Genomic DNA, 22,535 nt, shown 5'->3' with positions numbered 1-22,535 from the left:
TATATCTTACCTGTTTATTGTTATTATTAGGTATTAGCAATTGAGGACAAGCCTTCTGCTGTCTGAAGATGGAGAACAACATAACTACTATCTCTCGTGAGGAGCTTGAAGAGCTACGAGAAGCATTTGGCAAAATAGGTATGTTTTAAATAAGGGAGTCATAAGGATGCCATTAACATGCAAAACTGTTTAGGATTTGTGGAAGAAATCTTTACAGATCACTTGTTTTTTTTGGTGTTTTCCCTCTGTATTGCCAGTAATATCTAAAAAAATATAAAAAGAATGTTTACATAGAGCCCCTTACTTTCACTGGAACTACGTGTGTTAATTTCTTTCAACTTCAGCACTGAAAACAGACATGTTTTCTTGCAAGGTGGCAGCATTTTATGGGTTATTGTTATGTATTGCTACATAATGGTCTCAAAATTCAGGTTTCTGAACTCCTGAATTTGGAAAAACTTTTGATTAAGCTTCAGGTGTTATATATATTCACGTTAGTTTACTGACACTTGGTTTTTGCTTTACTTGAATGCTTTGGTGAACTAATAATTTCATTTATTCAATCAGATCTTATGTTTTAAGAGAACTAAACTTAGAGCTATTTTTATCTTTTGTTAATATGATCAGCTTTGTTATGCCAGTGTTAATAAATAACTGTACAGTTCTGTATGCTCGACAGGATGTTGACAGATTAATCAGATCACACAGAAAGTGTAAGAAATTATATAGCAGCTAACCCTTTTTTCCAGATTGCACTGCTGTTGTGAGTGTTCATGTCTGCTTTATTTATTTACTGCCATTCTGAGGGCTGATGTGTAACTTGTGCAGCTCAGGAAATCAAACAACCATGCTTGTAATCAGTCATGATGGGGGAAACGATCATTTTAGGCAAGAACTCTTAAATATTAGGAGTCTTTACTTGGTAAAGAAACTATTGGGAAGCTGTATGTTAGAGATTTGGAAGACTGTGAGTAGTATGGAGAAGTGAAGAGGGAATTATTCAGGTTCTGCCAATAAAGGTATCATGTGATACCCAGTCCAGAGTCAGGAAGATTAAAACAAAAATAAATAACTTTACAATAAATAATAGAGCAGTCAACCCATTGACTCAGGATGTTGTTGAGACCAAACAAAGAGTAGAAAGTCTAAAGGGAGTAAGATACATCCATGGAAGATAATTCATGAGTTGCTGTTAAACAATCATCAGGACATGTATAGCTCAAGTAGTTTATATCCTGCAGGTGCTGGAATGACAGACCAAGGAGAAGAGCACTATGTATGTATCAGCCTACTAAGAGGTGTTAGCATAAGTAGAGACTCACTGGTGTTGTCTGACAGCTTTTCTATATGTGTGGTTTTCACCATCTGTATTCCTTCTTTTTCTCCATTCTCTGCCTGTATCTTTTCATATTTCTGCTTGAAGAATTGTCTGTACTGCTCCTACTCACTGAAGAGCATTTTTTTCCTTATGCTTTCTGTAAAACATAAAAATTAAGCATCATTAGTTTAATTTTTTTTCACATTTCTAATGTCTTTATGGATAAAGTACTTGCAGCTAAATTGGTAAACTGAGAGAAGGCATTTATTTAACTCTCAGCTTGTCATCATGGAAACTTACCCTCAGTGAAAGATGAACCTAGAGAAATAAAATAGCTGGTAATCTGAGTGAGCTCATGAGCATGTCCTCTGATGGTTAGACCATCCCTGTTATTGTGTATGGTCTTACATGTCTGCAAGCCAGTGGATGAATTAATGCATATGCAGACATCAAGGTTGTGTATTGATTTGTGAACTTCTGATAGTATCAAAACCACAAATTATTTTTTTTACCCTGCCTTTTGTCTGCAGTGAAATGTGGCTGTCTTATGAAGGCATACAGAAGCTACATAGTGTAGTATGGATTACAAAAAAAAAAAAAAAAATTACTGTATAGTAATTAATTATGGCTGGAGATGAAAGCATGTTCCTCTGCTTGCCCTTCTGTAATGAGATGCGTTCATCCACTCTGGTGTTATTGACTGAGTTCTGATAATAGATGCAATATGAAAAGATGTTCTTAACTAGTAAATAAAAAATAACCCCAGAAGTGGGAGCACCTTGACAAGTCAGAAAAGTGGCCACATCATCTGCTTGTGTTTCTGATTCATTGTGATATTCTCTTAAATTTCTTACAAATATATCATTTATAGAGCTCTTCTAATCATAACATGCATCAGATTTGAACTTACTGATTGCAAATGGTTTCATATTACAGTAGGCATGTATGAATTGATGTCCCTTTGACTTGAATGTTTATAGATAAGTTTGTTTTGGAGTCTTAAAAAAAAGAAGAAAATCTTGAACTTCACTATTTGCAAATTTGCAGTCTTGTTCTGTCTGTGCTCTGGGATCATAGGAGAGTTCCTGAGAAAGCATATAACAAGATGGCACAAGTCCTAGACAGTTGTGCCTCTAATCCACAAGCATTCCTTCATACTTACTTATCTATATCAGAGAAAGAAACACTCATCTCCTAGAACGGTGTTTATCATGCTTCATTTATTCTTAACAGTTGCCATACCTGAGTACATGAATATGCATGAGTCTACATAAGTATAACAACTTGTGCTTTCCTTCTACAGATATTGACAACAGTGGGTATGTCAGTGACTACGAGCTTCAGGACCTGTTTAAAGAAGCAAGTCTGCCCTTGCCTGGTTACAAAGTCCGGGAGATTGTAGAAAAAATCATTTTAGTGACAGATAGCAGCAAGGATGGGAAAATCAACTTTGAAGAATTTGTCTCTGTAAGACCTTCCCTTTGGATGTTTCTCTACTGTTTGATATCTATTGCAAATTAAGTTCTACAACTAAATGCTATTTTTATATATAACTATTATTTTGAGTTTTCTGTGACAACCTAGAATATCCTATATAGCTATTTTCTAATTTTTATCTTTCACACTCCTGTTTAATTTAATGGTTCTGATTTCAGCAGCATGTGAAAGAACAGTAGTTGCAATCAGTCTTGTTTTTGTTTTCTGTTTCCTCCAAGAAGAGGGGAAGGACTATGTATTGCAGGAACTGTTGGGTCAGCCCTTGCTCTGGCAAAAGAGCAGACAACTGGATACCAGCCTCTGAATGCTCTTAGTAGTGTTTCAGTATGCTTAATCTCTATACTAATGGCTGGTTATTACTGGGAGTGAGGTACAAGTTTTCCCTTTCACTGAGCAGATTTCAAAGCTTTAGTCTTTTCTAATGAGAATCACTCACTGGTGCGTTTTAAAAGAAACAAGAACTTAGCAGGCTGTTGGTTTGTGGGTGTTTGGGGATGATGGTGTTTTGCTTTGAAGTTAGAGTACTGCTGCTAATTGCAGAAGGTTGCTTGTTGAATTAAGTATTGAGCTCTCTTTTTGAGATTCTAAACATGCAAGTATTTGCTTCCAGGTATTAACTGTGTCTTGTACTTCATTGTCAGTCTGAGACCTCTGCAGTATTTGGGCAAACCTAGGACATATTAATATATCCAATGTGGTTTACATTGCAGGCAGGTGGAAAATGGTATTAGCTTGATAAAGAAAGGGCATGTTTAACTGTCATGTCATAACCTTTTATGTGCAAAGCATGTGAGGAAATAAGTGGGAAAAATACACTATCATAATCAAAAATGTATGTATCTTTAGTTGTGTTTTTCAGTTTACCAAAATATCAGTGGAAAAATTGTGTAGATATTTGTATGTCTATATTTTTAGACAGCATGGCTTAATAGAGGTATTCACTATGAAATAATATGTTAGATATCCAGGATAGATACAGATATTCAAACAGTAATTCTTTCTTTTTAGAACAGAAGTCAATATAAAGAAATATCAAAGAAATTCAGTCAGATTAACTACTGACTCTAGACTACTTAAATGAATTAACATTTATTTGAAGGTATAATCAATCACAAAATGCTTTCTGTTTTTTTTTAATTTCAGATAATTCAGGAATTGAAAAGCAAAGATGTTAGCAAATCTTTCCGAAAATCAATAAACAAAAAGCAAGGTATTACAGCAATTGGAGGAACATCAGCAATATCTAGTGAGGGGACACAGCACTCTTATTCAGGTAAGAAATAATTAAACATGGGCAAATTTTCTGTGGGGGAGGACTCTTTGAATTTGTACTACAGATAAAACAGAGCCTAAATGGAAACTGTTGGCAATAAAAGCAAATTAACACAGCAAAAGCCTGTGGAGATAGACCTGGTAAGTGTGGGTGATAGTTTATTAACTCTGCTCAGCTGTTGCTTAGTTTCCCTCTTAGCTGCACTTGGAGGCTAGCTGGGCATCTGTGTGAGAGCAAAAGAGGAAAACAAGCACTGACGTCTTGTTGGGGAGGAAAGAGCCCTTTTGGCATACTTCTAGTAAAGCTAGTCAAGTTTTTGCCTTCATTATATGCTAATTATATGCTTATTCCTATATTCAGATTAAAAAAATGAATGAATCCTCATTTTCATTTCTACAGTGTTAGCTAACATGAACTAAAACCCCACTAACAAACCACCACATATCCTTTCTGGATGGACTGCCCTCCTCAGCTGTCTCTGCCATTATGGATTGTTTACTCATACATGGTTTTTGCATAGACTGTCTCACATTGAAGAAACTGTTTTTAATATTTGATCTGTTTCCTTCTACCTCCCCCTGCTGCATGTAATTTAAGTTGGTAATTGTGCCTAATTGCATTGCAGCTCCTGGCCAGAGTGTGAGCCACCTTCTAGGATCATATTGCAATCAGCAATATTGCAACCTTTTTGATTGACTTAAATCTAGAATTTGTGTCATTCCAGATTGTGTTAAGGTTCTGTATATGAGGAAGATTTACTTTGATTAACCAAAGGTGGTAATATCCTCTCTTTCAGTAGGATTCTAGCACCAGCTATACCTGGTGCATCCTTAAAGCAGGGGATATGCTGCATCCCAAAGGATGCCTGTGGGGCATCAGAGGTGATTCTTTAGATGCAGTTTTATTTTTGGAGGAGAGAAACAAACCCCATTAGAACACAGTTCACCTGGCCTGGCCTCACCCCGAATCTCACTGATGATAAGGTGAAGTGTGCTCTAGAGTTTCCCATTGATAGTGAAAGAAGTGTAGTGAGTCAAAGTGAGGTGAATGCCGCCTGTACTGTTTGGGAATTTGGATATTGAGACTTGATTGACTGGTATCCAAATAAGGTTTCTTAGATACATAATAAAAAATTATGCACTGAATATGAAAGAGAATTTAAAACTGAGATATTAAACTTCTTAAGTTTCTCAAAGCTAAAGACAGCTCAGCAGTTCAGACCAGTCTCAAAAGGCTGCCAGTCTCTGAAGTCCAGCAGAAGGCTGAATGAAACACTGCATTTTAAACAAATAGTGCATGGAGTGACATGTTGTATATTTCAGATGAGGCATTTTCCCCTCTTCTTTGTAATTGCTGAGAAACCAAGTTTGAAGTCAGCCTTGAAGACACCTTCTCTAAGATGTTCCTATGATATTCATGTTATCCTTCAGAAAATCACCAGATACTTAGAGGGTGCAATGGGAGAAAGGTCAATCTGTACTTACTATTTTTTGTGTTCTTTCTCATTGGTCTGATTTTTTTAATAACTGACCTCTGTGAAATTAAGGGGTTTGGTTGCAGATGAACCTCTTTGACCCATGTATGCTGCTGTTAATCTTTTATTTTAATGTTGTCTTTCTTTTCAGAGGAAGAAAAAGTTGCTTTTGTTAATTGGATAAATAAAGCCCTACAAGATGACCCAGACTGTAAGCACCTCCTACCCATGAACCCATCAGATGCCAGTCTGTTTAAATCCCTTGCAGATGGCATCCTTCTTTGGTGAGTCCAAGGCTATGAGAAAGAAAATAAATTAATCTCAAAGGTTAAATGCTGATCACAGTGACATGAATTAGAAAACTTTAGACAGGCTTTAACATCAAGACCCCATTCTTAAATATTTCAATACGGATGCAAGGTGGGGCAAACCTGTTTGCCCATAGAAACGTGATTTTTAGTGTATTTTCTATGTGACTGTGCATGTTACAGAAGCAGTTTTCCACTCAGACCCATAATTATACATGCCAGATATTTGCAGGCTGTTTATAAAGGAGATAATTAAACAGTTCATAAATTCATTACTTGAAATAATTTAAAAACTTGACTATTAAAATATTTTTAAAAGTTACTAATTATAGTCATTAAATCATCGGGTATCAGGAACAGAGATCTGAATTAAATCCATGTCAAAACAGAGAGCATATAGTAGGTCCCTTGACTTCAGTCTGCTGTAACTTTCTAGTTCAAGTGGATTACTAGTGCTTACTCACACACCATGGTAACAAGGGATTAGCTGTTAGTATTGATGTGAATTAGTCTTTGAGATCCACGTAGAGACAAGGTACTCTAGAAATGCAGTGCAGAAATACACTGATTATACTACAGTTTTTCAGGAGTGACCATTTAAGTTACTTTGGTTTACAGTTTTAATCTCAGGAACTTTCTTTGACAGGTATAGATATGATCTATTAATTATAAAAGGAAGGTGCAATATATTATCCAGGGCATTCTGAACGAATGTGCAGTTACTTAAAGGGGGAGAGGAGATTCAGACTATGGTTTGTTTCTTTTTAATCTTGTCAAAAATGTTTGCAGCTAGTTGAGTGTTAGTAGTTTATAACCAAATAATATATTTTCTGAGAAATGGAAGTTTGAATAAACTCTTGACTTTTCTTTCTTAGCAAAATGATCAACTTTTCACAACCAGATACAATTGATGAAAGGGCTATTAATAAGAAAAAACTCACTCCTTTCACTATTTCTGTAAGTACTGCATGGATAGCAACTTGCCACAAATGAAAAAGTAAAATATTTTTCTGTTTTAATGGCAGTTCTCCTGATGGAGGAAAAAAAATATTTAAAAATCATATGTAATTAAAAATCCTGAAGCATGAGATTGTATTTTCTAATAAACTCTATTGTATTCTCCTATTTCTTAGAAATTTAAAGAAAAACTAGTTTTTTCTTGTTTTCTCTAATTCTTTCCCTATTAGCTATTTTTGTTTTGCCTTCCTGAGTACCTGAAGAAAATAATTTTAGACTTTGAGTGGATGGCCAGGTTGTATTTTAGCCATGCAGAAAGTATCTGCATGGCTGTATATTCTGTAGTAGGATGATGGACTTTCTGTACTGGAGAGTAGCTTTGACAGAGGGTCAGGAGATCTATTTTAATTGTGTATGAAGCGATGGAAACGTTTGACAGAAACAGTTTTTAAGAACTTAGTTTGGATTTAAGAAAACAGGTCTGGAATGGGAAGTAGATCCATAAGTTACTGACCCAGTGAGAAAAAACTGCTGATAAAAACCTCAGTTAAATGGCAGACTTCATTTTAGGCAGTGATGTTAAAATATGAAAAGTTAAACCACACTATGTTCTAAATCCTCCACGTGGGTTTTGTAATCACTACTCATTTAAAAAATATTTGTCAACAAAGATGATAGTGCATGTGTTTAGGTTGCCTCTGTAGATAGTGAAATATGACACAAGAAAATAGTAGCACTGAGAGCTGCCAGCTATTTTTTCTTGGAATCTTTGTCAATATCTCTGGCAATCACTAGCTTTACTTTGAGTGTCAGGATTTTGAATTGTCTTGATTATCTTAGGCTCTTCTTTCAATTATAGTTTAACAATTGCTTGAATAAATGTGTAAGATTTAAGATGGGATGACAGTGATGTCAGTAGTGCCCTGCACAGGACTCCATGCAGGAATTCCATATGAACATGTTTTTCAGGATCAGGCCTCTGATATTTACACAAATCAATGCAATGCATATGCAATGCATGCTGGGCAGCATTGTTTAATTTGTATAACTGATGCTTAGGAATTGCAAAAAATATTTTGATTAAAGTATTCCTTAGTAATCCCAGCTGCAGAAGGTGGCCCACAATTTTTTGGTGGGTGCATATTAAACACTGTCATTGTTTTCATTACATTTTGGTAAGATGCAAGGTAGTTCACAAAAAACCTCCAGACTGCAGTTTTCCATTGGAAGCCATTGAACTAATGCATTATTTCTTCTGAAGTTTAATATGAACAATTTTACTAAAATATACAATCTCCCAAATTTGTTAAATGATGATATTCCAAATAGGAAAACCTAAACCTGGCTCTGAACTCAGCATCTGCCATTGGCTGCACGGTTGTCAATATTGGATCACAAGATTTGCAAGAAGGAAAACCACACTTGGTATTAGGACTCTTGTGGCAGATCATTAAAGTTGGCCTTTTTGCTGATATTGAGATCTCCAGAAATGAAGGTAAGAGTAATGCCAGGTATAGCAATGCCAGCCACTTGGAATTAGCTCAGACCACAATAGCAGTGATTTCAGCTTTCTTTCAAACTTGCTTTTAGCTCTTATTGCCTTGCTAAATGAAGGGGAAGAGCTGGATGAGTTAATGAAGCTTTCCCCAGAAGACCTCTTGCTGCGCTGGGTGAATTACCATCTGGCCAATGCAGGGTGGCAGAAAATCAGTAACTTCAGCCAAGACATTAAGGTAGGTAGTTATTTCTTCTCATAATCGAACACAGGGGTATTAAAACACACAGTGCATAGAAAAATATTGTCAGAGCAGAAGAATTTATATACAATAGTAATCTGCTTTATCTGACTGCAGGTTTATCTTGCATTTTTCAACATTGAAAGAGCATTATTTTGACCTCTTCTATCCTATTTAGTTGCTCATCCCCTGTATTATCATATTACAGTGCAAAGTGAACATTTCCAACAAGCTGATAGTCAGGGAAGTTCTAATGTTGTTCGATGGCTATCATTTGGGATAATTTTGGGATAATTTTGGATAATTTGCACCACCTTACCACCTTCCTAGCTGCCTAATAACTGCCAGTCACTGTTTGCTGGTGTGTCAGCTGACTGCCACAGGGGCTGAAATATTCCTTGGGGCAGGTGGCAGAGCTCCATAATTCTCTCTTCAGTCATTCTGCAAAGGCAGGCAGAGCATTGTAGTAGCCCAGCTGAGGAGAGAACACAGCAACTTTTTAAAACTGAAAGCAAAGGAGGAAGATTCCCTTAAAGGGATTAGACCTCCTTTCATTGGAGAAAACCATGTCCTTAATTTTAAGCAAGTTATATCTTTTCACATGCTACCAAGAAGGCTGTTATTAAAGCAGACTGTAACTAGGGTTTTATATGAAAACTGCTACTATGGTAAAAAATTTTATGGTGGTTAAGAGAAGTAGTAAATACTTCTAGAATACTTCTAGAACTAGAAGGGGTTTATTTTTTCTTCTAGTTTGTTACTGCAAAATTGACCCTTTTTGTGGGTGACCACATAAGTTTGCCCTGAATATCTTAATTACAACAAGTCTAGTTAATATTCAGCAGAATAAATTTAACTAGCATTGTCCAGAATAATTAGCAAATATTCCTTTTCTCTGTCATCTGGCTAAGTAAGTTCTATGTGAAACAGGATAGTAAAATGGCTGTATGACCTCATCCATATTCACTGAAATTAGAGTGTATTTGACTCCTATGGCTTCTGGATTGGACTATTAGAATAAGAAATGTCTAGGAAAGGCAACATACTTGCTGCTTTTTAAAAAAAAAATATTACACTGTTTGTTTTAGGATTCAAGAGCATACTACCATCTGTTAAATCAGATTGCACCCAAAGGAGATGACCTTGAACAATTGCCCATTAAAATTGACTTTACAGGATTTCATGTAAGTATCCAGAAATGTAAAAATAGACTGGAATTATCTGAGATCTCTGTGTATGTATCCAACATTCTGGTTACCAGGTTATCCCTGAATCCTCTTCTGTTTCCTAACGTGTGCAATAATTCAGCCAGATTCCTCAGTGTTACAAAAGCTTAAATGAGAAAAAACTTGAGTAAGTTCTACAGTGCTGCTGAAACAGGATAAAGCATCCTGCAGTCAAAAGTTTGGAGCTATGTTTCACTAGTAGTAGTGTATATTGATTTTCAGTTGGGTCATCCAACATGAATATTACAACATCCTGCTCAGTTCTCCTGTTCTGGAATTCAGACAAGAAAAAAGAATAGACTTCACAAACCATTGTTCCTTCCTCTAACCAAATAGCATTTAGAAATAACATGTGAGCCCTTCCAAGAACCAGCAGCAAAATGTGGCATCCATCAAGCTTTAAGTTGTAAAGGGACAGAATGTCTAAAACCAGCCTACATTGATGTGGAAACACTTGTCTAAGCTGCTTCATAATGCCTGTTGGAAGGATTATTCTGGGAGTGCATTTGCTACAAAGTTGAACTGTGTGCCTGAGATACCTATATATCAATCAGAATCTACAGTAGAATCTCACTATTCATTATAATCATGAAACCCATGTGCAAGATTGTTTTCTTACATGCTTTAGTTCTCTTAAATTCCTTGTTTGCTTTGTTTGTTTTTGTTTGGGATTTTTTGAGAGTGAGAAAGAATATAAAAATTTTTCCATGTAATTTCCTACAGTTCATATGATCACATTTTGTAATGAACCAGTATATTACTAATAAAGACTAATGAACAAAACATAGGTTGCCAACTTATGATGCTTATGAGAAAAAAAATATTAAAAGGACAGCAAGTTGGAAGCATTCAAACTATTACTGACGGTTTTGGGCATCATCTGGAATTTCTTGAGAATATCAATTTAAAGCAGTGATGGTGAACCTTTGGGACATGCAATAAGGGAATCAACAGCCTAGAAATGTAAATAGAATCTCTACACTCCTGGCTGCAGTTCCTGTGATTGATGAGGAATGCTGTGCTGACAGCCACAGAAGTGAAGGACAGTAGAATGCAGAGGGGAATTGTCATGGGCTGTAAGAACTAGCTCAGGCATTGGCAGAATGAGGGAGGAACTGACATGGGTCATTTAAAGATTTCTCTACCTGATGATTCAGTAAAATCTGCTACTAGATTTAACTGCAAATTAACTTTTATTTGTTTTTCTTTTTAGGATAAAAATGACTTGAGGAGGGCTGAATACATGCTCCAACAGGCAGATAAACTGGGCTGCAGACAGTTTGTAACTCCAGCTGATGTGGTTGCAGGCAACCCTAAGCTCAATTTGGCATTTGTTGCAAATCTCTTTAACACATATCCAGCCCTGCACAAGCCTGATAATTCATCTTATGATCTCAATTTATTAGAAGGTACTCAACTTTCTAACCATATGGAAGAGAAGAATATTAGTGATTTCTACTTAGGTATTCCTTCTAGGTTGTGATGTAGGATCCCTGTGTGCTGGTGCCTGTGTTTACTTAGTAGCAGCCAATATAAGCCTTAGTAGAAAACCCCAGTAGTGTATATTGTTCACTTGTGTTAGCCTGACCAAATGGTCATTCCTGAATAACCTTCTGTCATCCATTTGCAGGAACAAAAACTGTCCTCCTACTTTCCTTTCAGTTTCCCGTGCTTCTTTCTGTGCCATTTATATTTGAGCTGATGTACAATTTCTAGCTTTTCTTTGAAGTGCTATATTATGCAACTGTAATAATCTTTAAAAGTATTTTTCACATAGTGTATTTATATATATGTGTGTATGTTTGTTGCCTTTTAAAGTAGGAAATTTGGTTTTTTTTAAAGGCTTTGGTATCAGCAGCCTATATTAATCTATTGCATCAACAGCCTGCATAGATCCTGTCATAGCAGGGAATTTGGCCTTTAACTGTACAGTTCAGGTCTCTAATGCCAGAGACAAAGGGATAATTGGTAACAATCTTTGGCTGTTGCCCTTGCTGTGGACCAGCTAATCTAGGATAATGGAATGGCTCCTGCCAGTGTATTTCACAGTTGTTCACTGATCTCAAAGGAGTGTGAGAATCAGGGGTGCTGCACTCAGGAGAATCATCAGCAATGTTCACATAGTCCTCTGCACTGCCTTCTCGTGCCTTCCTCTTACTGTTCCTATCAGGTTTCCTTTCCATCTAGGTGAGTCCATCTTCCTTTGCTCCTTTGCTCCTGTTTTTTCATGATTTGTCTGTGCTGCTGCATCCCTGTGTCACAAATCTTCAGATCATTCCTGTTTCAGGCTTCTTGCTCTTCTAGCTTCAGCTGGGTGCCAGCTTTGATGTGGTAGAGGTTGTAGAGCACAGGACATTGTCTTCCCTTTTCAGCTGTGATATCCCCAGTCACTGCAGTCCCTGCTGGCCAGGACTGAAGGAAATGTCTGAAATGACTGAAGGAAAGGTCTGCTCTTCCTCTGCTTTAGTTTTGTTAGAAACGTCCGCTCTTGGGAATGTATACAGGAGCTGTGTGGAGGGAGAATATGTTCAGTTCAGCTCCCCTGCTCTGAAGATAAAATTGCTGGTGTGATTTGAAATACTGAAAACTTGGTTAAATTTCCATTTCAATGGCACGGGAAAAAAACAGTTGAATTAGTTTCTGGACTTTCCTGAAACATTTAGGTGGAGATGAAAGTCTCAGCCAAACCAGTTTAAAAAGTTACAATCAACTGAATGCTAGATATGATTTTGTAATTATAAATACAGGGCAAATTTAACTTACTATTTACAGTATATGTTTTAGAGATGGATAATCATGCCAATGTTACCTGTTCAAAGAAATAATAGTAATTCCCGTGGTGTCAAGTAGATCTAAACCATCAAAATGGTTATTTCAGCCCAAAGACAACATTGTTAATGGTTTTTTTTTTTCTGTTAATGTATTTTTTGTTTTCCATTAAGTCCTGTGTTTATATTGATGTTTTCTCAAGCTAGTGATATAAAATATGACATTGATTTTTTTATAGTTTCATCATAGATTGTCTGTTGAAATCTGACTCATAATTTATAATGCTTTCCTGTTTTGCTTCATGAAATGCAGATTTGACCCCTCCTAATGTAGGTACTGTATTTAGTACTTTTCTGTACTCCATAAAAGTGTTTATTCTGCAATTTTTCGTTCTTTTTTTTCCCTATTGTTTAATCATCTCTGTCCTTTTCTGGTTGATTTTTTGCATTGTTCTTACATTTTTCTATTGTTTTAATATGCCATCATAAGTAAAAGAGAAGGAAAAAAACCCACAGCATATAAAATGAGGGCAAGAGTTGCAGTGAGTCAAATGCCATACAGGTATTTTGGAGGCTTTAGCCAGTAGGGGCTTTCCATGAACCAAGATGTCAAGCTGTAGGCATGTGTGGGTGAGTAGAGCTTCCTGAAAGTTTTCATTTTCCTGCATAAATTCTATCTTTTCAGGGACTGTCCCACCTGATCAGCATGGTGTGGCTGTCCTCTTCAGTTTAGGACAGTTAATGCTGTGCATAAACTGACATCTGCCCTGATAATAAGTCTAGTGTTGTGCACTGAATTATGGAGAGCATGTCTCTCAGGAATACTGACATAGCAAAATGAACATTTGATATTGTGTGGGGGTGGAGAGGGCAGTCCTGAGCTCAGTTATTGCACCACCTTTGCTGCTGATCCAAGGAGCCCCTTGCTTGTGGGGAAAGCAGCAGTTCGGAGTCAAAGTCACGAAGAAGCTGAGTTCTTGGGGGGAGGAAGAGGAGGGGCTGTGTCCACCCACTTTTCCTCCAGTGTAGCTGTTCTGTGCTGTTGCTTAGATTACTGGCAGCCTTCATGGCTGTCACCACAAGAGGGTTAGGTGCTCCCACTCAGGCTGGTTGAACTTGGGCTGCAACTGTATTGTGAGCTCAGTTGTGTTCAGAGATAATCTTAGATTTATTCGGAGCTCTTTGGATTCTTGATCCCCTCCCTATGGCTACTCTCCACTCAGTTCCACAGTGTAATGATCTCAAAAAAGAGATGGCAATAAATATAAAGGATACTACCAAATTTGCTCCTCTCTCTTTTGTGTAGCTCTGCCCCCTTTCTGCAGTTTTCCAATGATTTTGGCTATCTGCTGCACCACTCAGCAGAAGATATGCTCCTGATAGGATCACAAGGTATATTTTGAATAAAAGAATAGAGAGAAAAAATTGGTCATTTCTCAGCCATCTGGAAAACATATGAACACTCATGTATTGCATGATGAAGGGTTTTGTTTAGAGTGGCATATTAAATATAGTATGCTGGGTTTAGTTCCTGGACTCCCACTTTCCAAAAGGGTCCTGCCCAGCTTGCATGCTCTTGCTCCTGCTTGGCTACTTTGGATTCTCCTGACAATGTTGAGCAGGCATTTTAAAATCCTCAGTCTGAGTGCAGTTGCTGCGTATCTGTTTTTGTGGCTACGCTGTTTACTAAGAATTCACTAAATAACCTTGGTACTGTCTTTGTAATGGAAAAGTGTTCCTAAAAGCACTTTGCAGTCAGTATTTTAGGCATTGCAAATCAACTCAAAGCTCAGTAACCATAAAATCATTTAAAAAAGCACAAGGCACTTGCTTCAAAATCCTATAGTCTCAAAGATATTCTTTATAAACTTAAATTATATATCATTCTTCAGTTATGATTGTTTTTTAAATGGAAAAACTGATATTTTTAGTAACTTTGTCACAAAGTGTGATTGTTCTTTTAAATTTTAATATGACAAGAAATATGTGAAACAAAGCTCTCTGATGATGTTGTGGAATAGGATTTTTCTTTGTTTCTTCTGTGTTTTTTCACTGTTTCATCAGTGGCTCTGTGGTTGTTTTTACAAGTAAATATTTGAAACAAGCACTAATTCGAATTGCATATGAAAAAAATAATAATTTAGAAAATGTATCAGTAAGATGAATGTCAACTATTTCATAATAATTGGAAAGGAAAGAACCTGGTAAGGTGGCTGAAACTTTAAAGATAAAATTTACTCTGTTAGAAACTGTAAACTACAGCTGAAATTTCTGATGTCCAGAGCTTTTTGTGTAAAAGGGTAAGAGACCTAGATTAAAATGGTAGTTTCTGTCTAAAAATCAATGTTCTTACATAGGTCTAGGCATGAAAATATAATGTTAAAGAGATTTTCTTTCTGGTCTAATGATAAATACATGTCTATGCAGTAGCTTCATTTTTACAAAATTATTCATTATTCCATAGTCAGCCTAGAGCTGCAGTACTAAATAAGGCAGTTTTCATGCTATATAGACTTCATCAGACAAACATGATATTGTTGCCTTCTAAGGAGCAAACGAAAACAGCAGAGAAAAATCTTTCTTACATACTTGTGCTTCAGTCTGGAGAAATCTGCTCTTTCATTTTTTGGAGAGGCTTTCTCCCTCCTCAGTGTCTTCACTGGTTTCTTAACTGTGGATTATCAACCCAGGGGAACAAACTGATGAGCTTATTCCAAGCTCACATACTCAGGATAAATATTTTCTCAAATGCTGCTCTTTGATGCAAGAGATAACAGCTTATGCAGCACTGATTCACATGTAGGTGGCCACAGAGATGTTGTTAAAATTTAGGTAGTGTCGTGTGTAGAAAATTAATGAGTTACTGCAAGCTGTAACTTTATAGAGAAAGAGTTAGGTTAGGACTCATGATTGCAATAATAAAGCAATGTATGTCAGGGAAATGAAGGTTGGGATTTACTTCCTAATGAATTTTCTGCAGTTCTTGTAGGTAGAATTGCTGGTTAAAACCATGAGGATAACTGGCCCCTTGGCAGTACAAATAGCTTCACAAAGTTAACCAATACAACACTGCCTCTCCCTATTTTCAGTGCAAAGAACTCAAAAAAATGAAATCTGTTGCTTTGGGGGAGGCCCTTTGCAAATTAATACTGTCAAATTCTGTGAGAGGAGAGTGGAGTTGTAGTGCCTCGTGCGTTAGTACTGACTTTTAATAAAAAGATGTTATTTCTCTCAAACTGTGGAATGCAATTTTCATTCATTTTAGTTTCAGGAAATTATTATTAATCACCTCCATGATATGTTAATTATGTGAAATATAACAAAAAATTATTCCTGTATTTTATCAAATTGTATTTACTCAGATAAATGTAGTCTAATAATACTACTCCCTGTAGTCCCCCTGCCCTGTGCCTAGAACTGAGTGACTCTGAATTGGATAGGATTGCCTTGTAGTATAGACTGTTGTTTGGGAAATTATGAACTCTTTTTGGGGTGGAAGGGGGATGGTGAGGGATATGAGAAGCATTTAAACATTGCTTATTAAAGTGTTTTCCCCAATAACTTATATAGAATTGTATTTGTCACCATAGGAGAAAGTAAAGAAGAAAGGACTTTCAGAAACTGGATGAATTCACTGGGCGTGAGCCCATATGTTAATCATTTATACAGGTAAGATTTTTAAAAAGAATGATTTGACTTCCCATGGGTGACAGAGGAAGAAAGAAGGAAAAAAGAGGGGGAAATTGTATTTCTACCAGAATAGTGATTTCCAGGTTTTCTCTTCAAAACTGGTCTGTAGGACCACATTAAACAATATCTGACTCAAATATTCTAGTCATAATCTAGATAGACTAGAAAATCTAAGAAGGTTTAAATCTTCTCCCTCTCTCACACTTGTACGTTGAATTACGTTTTCTTAAATGTTGAGGTAACTGGGTTTTATGATGTATAATTTTTATTTTTTCAGTAGACTGTAAGAAGCTCTGCAGTGTAGTATTCCCTCAGATGAAGGGCTTTATAACAAGCTTTTTAGATGCTTCTGGACACTTTCAAATTATGCCAGAAGTTGATTCAAATTCTGTCAATAAAATATGAGATTGAGGGAGCAAGTGGGAACACCTGCTTGTATGTATATTTACTAATTGGTTTCATTGTTTCCATTTTCTGATTTCTATAAAGTGATCTGTAGGTAGCTTAACGTGGAGAATTTCATTTATTAAGTAGCTGATGGGAATTATCATTCATTATGCAACATATATTGGGAAAATAATACTTTTCCTACTATTCTTCTTTTGCAAGATAAGTTCATTGGTTTTGATTATACTTTAGCAAAATACATCTGTAGGAATCTGCAGATAACGCATGAGTATTTAACATTTGGGAAAGTCCTTAGAGAATTAAAACTAGATCAATAAATTAAAACTCTTTTAGCAGCTGTTTTGTCTATGCCTGCCTTATGAAAGTAATTATTTAATTGAAGCCAGACTGAGATTGCCTCAGTAAGATTTGTGAAACTAATGAAATTAAATGCAGAATTTGGTGTATATAATCGCAGGAATCAAGCAATGGACTGTAGGCCAGTTTCTTTACAGAACAGCACCAGTTTTTATTTAAGTCTCTGGAAATTTTCATCAACTTACTTACACTGTGAGAAGTCTCAAGTACTTACTTTCATTGTCAGTCTGTGCTTTTGTGCTGAAACCCATTGTTTTGCTCTTGGTTTAGTGACCTTTCTGATGCTTTAATCATCTTCCAACTGTACGACATGACGCGTGTTCCGGTTGACTGGAGCCACGTCAACAAACCTCCTTACTCCCTGCTCGGTGGCAACATGAAAAAGGTGGGGATGCTCTGGGAGGCAGCCCAGCTTCACTGGCTCCCTTTGTGCTCACAGCAGTCTGTGTTGTTGAGGTTTCAGTGCTACTGAGACAGTCCTGGGAGAATAAAAAGGAAGATGTATTTTTCAGATGCTGTCCCAAAGAATAAATAGCAGTTATAGCACATATCACCTTAGTTTCTAAATGTGGGCACCTTTTAGCAATATTTAATTTATGGCCTGATTTGGCTCTATAAGTGAAAGCGTCAGGCCTGACATTGGCTGTTGTTGCTGGATGCTCCTATACTGTGGGGCATTTTCTCCCAGAGCAGTTTTATATGCTGCCCAGAGGATTTGGGCAAGACTTGCAGAATCCAAGCTTTCACCCAGTTTTGTGGTTGTTGTGAAGCCTGAAATGTAGAGGATAAAAATTACTGCCTGTTTAAGAAGAACACATTTCAATATCTTTCAAAGTATAGTTTTGATATAAATATATTTCATTCACCACCTTAGTGGAAACTTGGTTTTCTCAAATGTGGAAAAAATTATCTTACATAATTGCATCTATAGTAAAAACTGTGTTATTTTAATCACAGTGTAGCTAGACTGGAAATCTTTTCTAGCTTCAGATCTCACTGTAGGTAACACTAAGCCAAAGTAACTTAAAATACACATAGATTATATGTCTGTATTGCAGAAATATTAATATGTTTTCATTATTTGCACACAAAATTTTATTTTCAGATCGAGAATTGCAATTATGCAGTAGAACTTGGGAAGACAAAAGCCAAATTCTCATTGGTTGGTATTGCTGGCCACGATCTAAATGAGGGTAATCCAACTCTGACTTTGGCTTTGGTGTGGCAGCTGATGAGGAGGTAAGTTAGGCAGTGTATGATAGATGTGTAAATATGTGTCTGTGCATGTGTGTCTGTAAATCAAGGCAAATAAAGGATAATGTTCAGGTCATCCACTTAGTATTGTAGAGAGAAATCTCTAAATATCCCTGTTCTGAAAGATAAAATGGTATATGTGTTTTGTAATTTTACATACTGTGCAGTGATTGAAACCACAATTTATAGTGACAATTAAAACCTTATAAACTAGAAACTGTGACTAAAATTATGAATCCTGCAGCAAGTAAAAAGACTCAGCTTATTTAATGTTGATTCCATGTATCTTTCTGTAAGTAGAGAGTAATTTAAATATTTGTAAAACCCAAGGAAGTGGTGATACATACACTACAGAAGTTAAAAGTGTAAAAAATTGTAGGCCATCACAGCTATAGTTACATAAGTAGCATCAAATCAAAATCTTGCTACTGTATTGAGCAAGAAAAAATTATTATGAAGTGATTTGATTAAGGAGTGTTTTATTGCAAATGTTTTCCTCAAATTAGTTTTCTTAGATCTGTCCCAAAACACTTATTGGTTTTTGTTCTCAGACTGCTGTGATTCAGTTTTTGAGTTCTGCCACTCATTTTAACTTGGGCTCTTTTCTTTATTGAAGGTATACTTTGAATGTACTATCTGACCTTGGAGAGGGTGAAAAAGTAAATGATGAAATTATTATTAAGTGGGTGAATCAGACACTTGCAAAAGCAAATAAGAAAACTTCAATTACAAGTTTCAAGGTAATGAATTTTATTTACTTTTCTTTCCATACATAGTATGACCTGGGATTTTTAACCTGATCTGTTCATATTTGGCTTTAACAGCAGCTCTCCCATCCGCTAGCAGAATTGTTTGTGGAAATATTCCTGTCAGTCTTTGACTCTTCAAAAGTATTTTGAATATATATTGACAAATAAAAGATCTTACAATAGCTGCAGTAAGATACAAAACAAAAAGCCCAAAAACAAACAAAAGAGAAGAACTTTAAATTTTCAAAGTGACTTCTGTGTGAAGTTACCAGTCTTTGGGCCTGGCATGTCGTATATTTTCTAAGTTTTTGGATATAGGAGCTTTCATGCTTGTACAAGCCAGAAAAACGATTTTGGAAATACCGGGGGCAGATGATCACTTCTCCTAGGAGCCGGTTAAAAGGATGTTCTCTCGTGTGGCAGAGCCGGAGCCCAGGGTAACCAGCGACACCTTGTGTCGTCCTTGCCGCTGCTGATGTGCGGCAGGCCGGGGAAAACGGGAGCTCTTCCCTTCAGCATAAAAGAACACATTGATAAAGGAAGCTTTCCTTTCACGTTATTTAAGTGCTCAAAACAAAAGAAGCCGTATGTGTGTCAGGTGTGTTATTCTGTGTGAAACAAGGAAAATATGTCTGGGGGCCTGGAAGGATCTTTTTGTTGTTTGAAAGTCTGGTCCTTGAACTTCTGTCAAAATTCTTTTCCTTTCTTAGGGCTTAAAGAGGGAAGTTTGATTAAATAAATTTAAACCATTTGTGCAATAATGATACCAGCACAGTGAACATTATAATATTGATTGCAGAAAAGAACATTAGAGTTCATAAAGTGTGAAGGAAAACCTTCACACTATGAAATAAGAAAACAGGCTTCTGTCTTTCAGTATGCATGCAAGATGTGCTGTAGGGTTTTTTGCATTTTGAAAATGGAATAATCAAAGCAGATTCGTTAAACTAATCCTGAGTCTTTTTCTTTTAGGACAGATCAATTAGCACTAGCTTACCTGTCCTAGATTTAATAGATGCCATTGCACCAAAAGCAGTTCGTCCAGAAATGGTCAAGAGAGAAGACCTTTCTTACCAAGACAAATTGAACAATGCCAAGTAAGTTTTAAATGAATGCTTCATATTTTCCTGCAGGAAATGCATGAATTCACAGTGTAATGCATTATTTACTGATTTTTTAGGAGAAAGATAACACTACTATTAATTGATTTTTAAAAAAATAGAATATAAGTTCTAGTATTAATTTCTCTAGTGTATCTAAAATATGAAGTCAAATTCACAGCTGATATGAGCTACCACCACTGCACTGTAATTGGTTTCTTAATAGTTTGCCAAACCTCATACTGGTTTTGACCAAAATAAATGCTTTGATAACCAGTAGTAAAACATCTGCCAGTACATGCTTTCTTCACAATAATTTCCATTTTCTAGTAGAGCCTAAGGACTGTTAAATAGGCATATCCTGCTATTGAAATCTAGTTTTGTTGTTGTGAATTTTGACATATTAGTAGAAGCCAGAAAAACAACAGTATTTTTTTCTCTTGTTTTCCAAGGTATGCCATTTCAGTTGCTCGAAAAATCGGTGCTCGTATTTATGCTCTCCCAGATGATCTGGTTGAAGTGAAGCCAAAAATGGTGATGACAGTGTTTGCATGTTTGATGGGAAGAGGACTGAACAGAATAAAATAATGCAGACATGTAATATAACTTTCTGCCATGTTAAGCACAATGAATGCCTCGCAGTTTACAGAATTCTGAAAATTAGTATGAGAAAAATTGTATGCACAAATATCAATTATCTTTTAATAAGGTGTTTATATTAGTTAATTTTCTTCAGTTTCATAACACATGAATTATTTATGGCTAATACCGTTTTCAGAACATGTTCATCAACAAATTAACATCATAGATTTGTATTGCTTGGAAAAACCCATATGAATCAAGCTTCATTTGTATTAGTTTCCATAGCACTGTGAGAATCTGCATTGTTTTACATATGTTGTTTCAGGACCAGTTACGAAACACTGTTTGATTTTTGTGGGTGTTACTTATACGTAGTCATACAAGTCTCAAGGTGCATTCCAGTCCTGTTGGATTGGACTCCAAACTGCACAGAAATTATCATCCTTGCCTTATTCTTGGAGAGCTTAACTCTTGTTGGAGCCAGTGAGAGTCTTGTCATTGACTTAAGAGCAAGTAAAGGCCTATGATAATGTCTGGTAACTAATGGATACTGATTAAACTGATGACACTTTTGTGGGAATTATCTTTAAATATATGTAGTAGTTTTGTTCTGTTACTTAGCAGAAACTTTTGCAAACCATGTTGTATGAAAAAACCAGCAATAGAAAGCAGAAATGTCCTGTCATTATTAGGTCTGCATATGTGCTAAGTTTTGTGGTTGGACTAAACAGCTGTTGGTTGAGTTTTTTTAACCTTTTCATAAAATATTGTATTAAGAAAACAATAAAGAGCTGGCAAGTCCACTATGGAATTTCTCATTATTGTATTGCATTTCCTTATATATCATTCCTTTGATTTTTCTAAAGTGTGTATCCTATGTGCAGAGGTTTGATGTAGAAAGATCGGTGCATTGTCTGGATGAAATTAAATCTGTGATTTTTTCTTAGTAATTTAAAAGTAATTATTTGTACTCCTTTTTCATCAGCTGTAAATTTCACTTATCAAGCTGGAGCTGTACATTTCATGAAGTTGTTACCAAAAGCCAAACAATAAGAAAATAGATCAAAATTAAAGACATTATTTTTTTAAGTATGAAGCTTTTACTTTCTCTCAGGTCCTGAAGCCAGTCCTCATTGTGGCAGAACAGGAGAATCCTGATGAGCAAGCAGTTGGACTAAGTTTTACATCTTCATTATCTTGCACACAATATAGCAATACTAAGGGATGCATCCCTCCAGTTTCTATTAGATAATGGGATAACAGAGACTGAAGGGAATTAAATTCTTGGATTTGAAGCCATTAGCCTCTGCCTATTTACTGGTTTGCATTGTTGGGACAAGACTTGATTTACTTGGTTTCTACTCCCAGTCCAAATGATGACAGAGGTTTGTACAGGATTTGAGTTCTCATGACACTCAGTCCAAGTTCTCATTCAGGAGAAGCTAAATGGAGACTAAGTTAGTCTCTATACTGTAAGAATAAACGATCTCTTATTAAATTATAGAATCCTTAAGTACTGTATTTACCTACCAGACACTTGGTACCTTACTCCATCAAGGCCACTATTTCCTGTTTTATAAACTATTGCTGTAAGTGTCTACAATTACTTCAGAGTTGCTTTGAGGAAATTTTCATGGGCAACCCTCTGATGCTGTGATGAGCAGGGCCGTAGTTAGTGTAGCAGCTAGGAGAAAACAGACCTAGGAGCAAACGCAGCCCTGAGCCGCCCAGGAGCTGCTGCAGCGCGCGGTCCCTCACGGGCAGCCCGCGGCCCCAGCGCGGCTGTGGGGAGGGGCAGGGCCCGCTCGGGGCAGCGGCCCCGCGCTCCGCCCGCCGCC

The 22,535-nt window shown here is 36.5% G+C and overlaps 1 protein-coding gene across 2 annotated transcripts; it reads left to right on the top strand.

Annotated features, from left to right (window-relative positions):
* The first annotated feature begins 28 nt into the window (after positions 1–28).
* On the top strand, positions 29–20,938 carry PLS1 (plastin 1). Of its 2 annotated transcripts, none has more exons than XM_041414403.1 (15): positions 29–138; positions 2,622–2,785; positions 3,959–4,088; positions 5,714–5,846; positions 6,746–6,827; positions 8,157–8,322; positions 8,418–8,560; positions 9,652–9,747; positions 11,003–11,198; positions 16,148–16,226; positions 17,283–17,397; positions 18,118–18,251; positions 18,883–19,006; positions 19,988–20,112; positions 20,568–20,938. In XM_041414403.1, the coding sequence occupies exons 1-15, from the start codon at positions 69–71 to the stop codon at positions 20,701–20,703; spliced, it is 1,893 nt and encodes a 630-aa protein (XP_041270337.1). In that variant the 5' UTR covers positions 29–68; the 3' UTR covers positions 20,704–20,938. The 2 variants fall into 2 exon arrangements, with proteins under 2 accessions (XP_041270337.1, XP_041270338.1); XM_041414404.1 differs by having other exon boundaries at positions 69–138; positions 2,622–2,704.
* Positions 20,939–22,535: the final 1,597 nt, after the last annotated feature.

Source organism: Onychostruthus taczanowskii, unplaced genomic scaffold, assembly GCF_017590055.1.
Source record: "Onychostruthus taczanowskii isolate IOZ18803 unplaced genomic scaffold, ASM1759005v1 scaffold45, whole genome shotgun sequence".
Taxonomy (NCBI): domain Eukaryota; kingdom Metazoa; phylum Chordata; class Aves; order Passeriformes; family Passeridae; genus Onychostruthus; species Onychostruthus taczanowskii.
Note: the sequence above shows the minus strand (reverse complement) of the source record. Positions and strands in the feature narration are given on the sequence as shown.

Bases quoted from the DNA above. Each gene is read 5' to 3' on its own strand.
- PLS1 (XM_041414403.1), top strand. From the start codon at position 69: ATGGAGAACAACATAACTACTATCTCTCGTGAGGAGCTTGAAGAGCTA. The intron at 4,089-5,713 runs GTAAGAAATAAT...CTTTCTTTTCAG, and splicing joins GACACAGCACTCTTATTCAG to AGGAAGAAAAAGTTGCTTTT. The intron at 8,561-9,651 runs GTAGGTAGTTAT...TGTTTGTTTTAG, and splicing joins ACTTCAGCCAAGACATTAAG to GATTCAAGAGCATACTACCA.